Source organism: Hippocampus guttulatus, chromosome 3 (genome assembly GCF_054856545.1).
Source record: "Hippocampus guttulatus isolate MCC_2025c chromosome 3, RoL_Hgut_1.0, whole genome shotgun sequence".
Taxonomy (NCBI): domain Eukaryota; kingdom Metazoa; phylum Chordata; class Actinopteri; order Syngnathiformes; family Syngnathidae; genus Hippocampus; species Hippocampus guttulatus.
In genome coordinates, this window is record NC_141263.1 from 8,101,821 (window position 1) to 8,109,510 (window position 7,690).

The 7,690-nt window shown below is 39.7% G+C and overlaps 1 protein-coding gene across 8 annotated transcripts; it reads left to right on the top strand.

Annotated features, from left to right (window-relative positions):
• The first annotated feature begins 120 nt into the window (after window positions 1–120).
• Window positions 121–7,291, top strand: anp32a (acidic (leucine-rich) nuclear phosphoprotein 32 family, member A). 8 transcript variants are annotated; one of them, XM_086106494.1, is made up of 7 exons: window positions 121–280; window positions 2,978–3,127; window positions 3,212–3,334; window positions 4,378–4,576; window positions 4,670–4,788; window positions 5,007–5,070; window positions 5,182–7,291. In XM_086106494.1, exons 1-7 carry the CDS (start codon window positions 227–229, stop codon window positions 5,256–5,258), a joined length of 786 nt encoding a protein of 261 aa, XP_085962620.1. In that variant the 5' UTR covers window positions 121–226; the 3' UTR covers window positions 5,259–7,291. The 8 variants fall into 8 exon arrangements, with proteins under 8 accessions (XP_085962620.1, XP_085962622.1, XP_085962623.1 ...); XM_086106496.1 differs by having other exon boundaries at window positions 5,185–7,291; XM_086106497.1 differs by having other exon boundaries at window positions 4,676–4,788.
• Window positions 7,292–7,690: the final 399 nt, after the last annotated feature.

Below are 7,690 nucleotides of genomic sequence, written 5' to 3' on the forward strand. Positions count from 1 at the left end.
CCCACCCAGTTTGATGGGGTGCATCCCATTGGTTCGTGCGTATGTAGATCAGCTCGCCCTAAATTCGGCGCCTTTCATTGGTCGACAGTGACGACAATCTCAGCCCCGCGCCCCGCCCACCTTAGCGGATCAAGTTTGAATGAACTGCAACAGCCTTGGTTTGGAGGTGCCAGGAGCATTTGTGTTAATTATTAAAAGTGTCTATCAAAGGGCGCGTTGAACCAGAATGGAGATGAAGAAGAGAATTCACCTGGAACTGCGGAACCGTACTCCGTCAGACGTAAGTTAGCATGCGTACCATCGCTTTCGCTTCTCACAGGACGGGGAACGCTTTCGGGTGCGTTCTTGAGGTGTTTGAGAAAGAGAGAGAGATGCAAAGTTTGTCAAGTGTGAGGGGGATGCGGACGTCATGCTGCGAACATGTTGACGAGTGACAGGTGCTGCCGGCGCGTCAATTCCATCTCCGTGGCGGGGCCATATAAACAAGGCAAGCGGCTCGAGAAACCATACAAGTGTAACTTTTTGATCTGCGAAGCGCTCGTATTCGTTGTTGCTCGTGTAATATTGACACGATACATTTGCGCTGCCCTTTATCGAATAACGGTTTTTGAGCCATGTCGCTTCGAAAGTAATGACAAATGAATTCTGAAAACCTTGAGGTGTCGCTCTCCAGCTCCACCCAGCACCCCTGGTTAGCGCAGCTCAACACTTACTGTACTAGTGCGATGGTGAGTCGTACTGTAGTGCACCGCAAACATTGGAGGGCAACTCTGCTTAGCAAAGACCGTTTTCGTACTCGCCTTCAACCATAGAGAAAGTACTATGACATCCTCATTCCGTTCGCACGCATTAATGCTGGTGTCAGCTGGGTACGTCTTTGAAGCTGTCGTGATATTTTCACTGGGTCGTAGCCATCCTTGGAAAACGCCTCGCTTTAACATCGACGTGTAGTGGTTTCTAGAAGCAGGACACACGCCGCCATTTTAGTCCCATACAAAGCTCCGACTTTAAAACAGTCGAACGCCCGGTTTTATTCGATTCAAACGACGAGCAGTTTTATATCTGGTTACAAATAACAACCTATAAGCGCCCATCGATGCTATCTGCTTTTGTTTGTCGTAAACAACAGGAAGAAACGTTCGCCTGGCTGCGGCGTAATCCTCCTGATTTGCCCCTCCTACTTACAAATGACCCAGTGGACTAGAATGTTTGGCTGCGATTTTTTCGGACAAACGTACCTCTCAGTCGTTCACACGCGTCTCTGCTCCGTATAACAAATGAAGTTCACCGATTTTCATAATCATAAATAAATTTATGATTTGTGTAATGATGAATGAGTCAAATAATCGCAAGAAGAATAGCTGTAGCGGAATAATATTATACAGGTCTGTGTTCCGGTTCTCGATGCTGGTTGGTGTCACATTCAAAGGTCTCATCACCCATGTGAATATCCATCCGCTCAATTCACAGTACAGTACAGTAAGTACTTTTTGTATTATACTGTATTTGATAAGGTTGTTAACATCATGCAGTGCCGTACTCAATACAGTACACGACTCTAAGCAAAGCGTTTCATGAAAGCAGGGGTGAGCAAAGTAGACTTGTTTTAAAATTGATCTATTTATTTCACACATCTTTAAAACTGCCTGGCCTTTAATCTGACCACTACTAAGAGTTCTGTGATTTTTCTTGTTGTTTACATTTATTGAGATACTTTCTCTGTGAAATTGATTAATTTGAATGTAATTATCATTTTCTTATAATTCATCTCATTTAATAATTGGTTGGCTCATCATCTATTGTAAATAACAAATAATTCAGTTTCGATATACTGTACATAGCGATCGACTGATCGACCTACCGACCTAGCCCATCTATCTATCTATCTATCTATCTATCCATCCATCCATCCATCCATCCATCCATCCATCCATCCATCCATCCATCCATCCATCCATCCATCCATCCATCCAACACTGCCTATCCTGAACAGGGTTACGGGGCGGTGCTGGAGTCTATCCCAGCTGACCTTGGGCTAAAGGTCAGCTGGGATACATTTGAACTCAGTTGCAGGGCACATATAGAGACAAACAACCATTCATAGCCACATTCATACCGTCACTGAGTGAGAACCGATCCCACGTTGTCCGCATAGAGGACAGACGAGTGCACCCATACACCATCAGCGACGCACACACACACACGTATGTATATGTGCGTGCATGCGTGTGTGTGCGTGTATACACTGGAGTGAATGCATTTAAAGAACTGCAGTCTCGAATAGGCTAGTATTTTCGCGGCGTGACAAGTTTTAAAATGATGTTACAGGCGTAATACGGGGCTAGGGTGGGATGATTTTTCCCAAAAATCATTTTAATGATATTCTGCAGGCAGGTCACACTGACAGAATAAAATGTATGATGAAAAGCATTTTTGGAATCCCAAACTCCCCTTTAAGACAAATATATGTATATAGCATTGTAGGCCTGAGTGGTCATCAAAAATGAGGTTTTGTCTTAAAATTTATATCAAATATTATAAGCCCCTGTAATGTTATAAAAATTGGAAAATAAAAGGGGGGGCTACTTAAATAACAATTTGGTTAAAATATTTTGCAAATAATAGTTCAGAAAAAAATGATAAAAATGAAGGAACAAACAGATGTTAAAGCTTCAAAGTCCTCGTATTGCGCTTAAATGGTAAATACAACTGAACTGTACTAGATTCTTTCGAATACCACCAGAGGGAGCCTGCATTCCACCAGTGGCACTCATACAGTACTGTACTGAGAATCACTGGATTAGAGCTATTCAAATATGTTTTGTGCTATTAATTAACACTTAATTCAGCATAGGGGGTCCCAAAAATCTTTTGTGAGGATGATTCTGCTTGAGCCTCATGTTATTTGTTTTGCTTTAATCATTGATCATTTTGGATTTGCAAATGATAACCAAACTATCATGTGTTTGCACTGTAGGTCAAAGAGCTTGTTCTTGACAACTGTTGCTCCAATGACGGCAAGCTCGAGGGTCTAACCGATGAATTTAAGGAGCTGGTATTTCTGAGCACAATGAGGGTTGGACTGACTACAGTCGCCCACTTGCCGAAGCTAAAAAAGCTCAAGAAGGTTGGTTTCTTCTTCTTCTTCTGGTTTGGTTACATGAATATCCTTTTAAGAGTGTGTCCTTCTGGTGGTTTGAATCATGCACAGCTTGAACTCGGCAATAACAAGATCTCAGGAGGCTTGGAAGTGTTGGTAGAGAAATGTCCCAATCTCAAGCGTCTCAATTTAGGCGGCAACTGGATTAAAGACCTCAGCACCATTGAACCACTGGTGAGTTAAAAATGATTGAAATTGTAGTGACAAATCACTCGATCAAACCAAAACAAATATAAATGTAATGAATTTCGATACTCATTTTTATGATTTGCCTTGATTATCATTATCATTACCATTGTAATGGAAAAAATGTTTCGTTATTATTATTACTATTACAATTTCATTCCGGTGTTTTTCACTCATTATCTTTATAATGTTAATTGTAATGAAATTGTATACAACCCTGCCCCCTGATGTCCACCCTTCAAATGTCTCAAGTATTTCCTGTCAAAAAAAAAAAAAAAATCTTTACAATGGTCCAAATGAATGCACAGCACCCTTAGCAGTTAGATTATACATGCAAGCACACAAAGCTTTTCTGAAAAGTAAATATCAAGTATTCCAAGGACAGAAATGACCGAATTTCAAACAATAGAAATGTGTAATAATATGAACAGCTGTTATCGTCATAAATTAGTTTTTTATGAAACATTGTCAAACCATAAAATATATTTGCTGGAGTACTGAATAGCGTTTACAACCCCTTCGGATGTTATGGGATTCGAATGCCTTATGGTCAAGCCCTCAGGCATTGCAAAGGAAAAGAAATGTGTCAGTAAAATTTTCTAAATTGACTACAAAACCAATGAAATTATGAATTGGTAGTTTCATGTCTTGTTTTCGTTGGAAAATGACAACGCTATGAGCAGGTTAATGTCCTCATAAAATAAAGATCATCAGGGATTAATGGACATTGCGATGGCAACCATCCTCACCTGGATGTCGGTTCACACCTCTACGTCTTCTATTAATCCCTGTAAAACCTTTTTTTTTTTTTAAAGCACTCCTGTTTTTTTTTTTTCAGTAAATCATTTGTCTGGTTTCAGTTATTTTGTTGTTGTTTGTTTTGTAATAATCTTCCAGGGCAGGCACTTCAAAGACCCAATTATTTGCATACAAACATAAGTCAATATTCCATAACACATTAGTTGTAAAATGGAGCTGTTGTATGCCACAAACGTTGCTTGCATTGCTGATGAGACTCTTGCTCCCGACAGAAAGAACTGAAGACCCTGAGAAGCCTAGAGCTGTGCACTTGTGAGGTGACAAACCTGAGCGAATACAGAGACAGTGTTTTCAAGCTACTACCACAGCTCACCTATCTGGACGGATATGACAAAGATGACAAAGAGCAATCAGATTCCGACACCGAGCTTTACGCAGAAGGCTGGGAATACGGCGATGAAGATGAGGATGGTGTGTTTGACACACGATACATTAACATTCAAAATATTATACAGAACTGATAGACACATGCACAACTTGCTGAAAGCACTTGGTTTTGCCCAGATGTAGACGAAGAGGATTATGATGATGATGATGATGATGATGCACCATCGGGAGAGGAAGAGGAGGATGAGGGCGATGACGATGAGGAAGGCGATGAAGAAGGGGCCCTCAGTGGAGAAGTGAGACTTGAATTATTTTTGAAATATTTTAATATATAGAATAGTCCTTTTTGATATTCCTTGTTTACAATTCAAGCTGCTGATGGAATTCACAAAATGCAGTCAGTGTAGTGTTTTTGCTATGATAAAATCTTTTTCTCATAGAAATTATTTTTTAAATCCTTGTATGCATGAAAACGGGCGTACTTTTTGAAGTAATGAGACAATCTGACCCTCAGGAAGAAGATGAGGAGGACCTGAATGAGAAAGAAGTAGATGATGAGGAGGCAGAGGAGGACGAGCGTGAGTAGGATTGCCTCACAAAAAAAGAAAGGAAAAAAAGAAATGCTTTTTGAATGAAAAAAAAACATACAAATTATTCTGGCATCATAAGCAATGTGACTGTTGTTCCAGTAGATCAAGAGCGGGGTCAGAAGAGAAAACGAGAACTGAATGAAGAAGATGAAGACGACGACGATGATGACGATTGAGGGTCATTTTGGAGTTAAATGTGAACTGTTTGCACTTGTATGTCCTAGTCTCTTCCCAGTAACCAAGTGTTTTTCCCTTAAGTAGCAGAGCTTTGGTTCTTTGCCCTTTCATCACAGGCTCTGCACCTTTGTGGACCTTTGAAGCGCTTTACAGTCCACTTTTAACTACTTTGCCAACACACATTTTGTAAACGAGGCAAGGATAAACCTTTTAAGAGATATTTGGGGTGTTTTCTCACTGTTTTTATGAAACCCGTTTGTGACTACATCTCTATTTTAAGCCCCTCACATTAAAATGGATCAAACAATTAAAAAAAAAAAAAAAACATGCATGTCTAGATCTAAGGCGGCATCCGATAGTTCAGATATGGGTGGTTCTCACAAAGTATGGTCCGAAAGTGTTACACGAGAACCATAAAATGAATGTGTTCAAAACCAGGTCAACATGATATATCCTTTACGTCAAACCTTCCTCCAATGTGCTCTAAATATCGTTCACTCAGCCCTTTGGTTTTAAGAGATTGTGAAATATTGTGGTACTCCATTGTTTCCTCTTGAAGCCCTTGGTATCTGAACACCAATAACTTGGCACTCAAGTAAAAATTGTTTTGATTGTTTTTACACTTGAGCAGCTTTACTGTCATACAAAGATATTCAACTGAAAAAACTGGCCATCATGTTCCATATTGTTACATTCCACGATCACGTGGACACCGCAACTTATTGGCTCTTTGCTTCGCAAAATACAAAATGTCTCCAGCTGAACTGTGTGGCCTTCAAATCCCGCTGAGTCAAGAATACACTGAAGAAATAGTGCATGTGAAATAAAACTGGACACATCACGCTTGAAATGTGTTCACATGATATTTTACAGTGAACCCATTGAAATTCCGATTTGACCACCAAATACATTCTAGTCCAAATACCCGATCTGTTACAGTAAATTGTGCAAGGTACCTCCTGGACATAGAAGGAAACGCGTGCAATGTACGGTAATATTTTTCTGCCGACGTATTTTCACATTATGGACAGTGTGGGTCTTCATTAAATAGCATCGTGGTGCATTCTGACATCCTCTGCCAGTTTATTGGTAAAAAGCTGATGCATTTTTAAGGGTATAAAGGGCTTTTAATTACATGGGTGCTTTGACATGTCATAAAGAGGAAGTGGCTATTTTTCACCACTCAAAATGCATTCAAACACAAACGACAGCACAGATCTCTGTGAGGTTGTTTATTTTATCTCTGCAATATTGTTTGCAGTGAAATCTGGTGATTGATTGTAAGGAGGGAGTAGTGACACTTAAAGTGGGTCAGCGTTTGAGCTTCTGGCGGGATTATACTTCCTGAGAAGCACCCATATGTGAGCTGGGCTCCAGTAATCAGAACATTTCTTTGTCCTCCCTTCATCATATTTTTGCATTCTAGTTTTATTTCTTGGAAATAAACGATGTGTACTATGCTATCCTGGTGTGAAATGTGCGCTGTGGGGGACCCCCTGAGGCATTATAGCAGAAGTCGACCCTTGTCAAAACCTAAGCTTTGATATTTCGGATGTGACGTGTTCTTGTAAATATTAACTAAATCTATTTTTTTGTATTCTCTTTGATGGCAGCAGACAGCGACTATATAACTGATGTGAAACTATACATTGTAATAAGATATGAATGATGTATTCTACTTTACCCGTAATGGGCAGTGTTGAACTTCTTGGATTTGAACAGACCTTTTTAAGCATAATAGTTCCACAATCATAATGAATTGAGTATGAGAATTCTCTGTGCGTCTGTCCATATTCTTTTTCTGTGACAAACCTTTGCCGCACTTTGGAAATGTGCTGAGAGTACAGAGAAGGCTGTTTGGTCCATGAATGTTAAAACTGCATACATTTGCAGCAAACTGTTAACTGCATTTACAGTATTTAAATTTACATGTATACACATTATACATCATGGTCAAATTGGCCTTCATCAGTCATCGTTCAAATTGTATTTTCCTCTTGCCATTTACAACAATAAAACCAGTTCATTTATATTTGGACCTTTGTGGTTTTTGCAACATGATCATTTTCTTCCTCATCCATTAAGATTAGGATTAATATGTAGCCTGGATAATGTTGACATATATTTACGGTAAATTTCAATTATTGGCCATTATGTCACTGCATCCGGCTAGAAGAGGACCTGTAACGGCTGTTATACCAGAGTTCAAAAAGTCACTAGTATTCTATTTGACGTTTTTTTTTTCTGTGCCTCTTCCAGCATGTTCACAAGTCAACTTCACAAGATGCCCATTTCCCTTCACCGTACAGTATCTTATATTCCCATTCATACTTCCAGTATAACTTTTCTAAGATAACTGACTACACAATAAGTTACAGTCCACCCCTTGCACAATCGAACGCGGTTCAATAAAAGATGATGATGCTCAGTT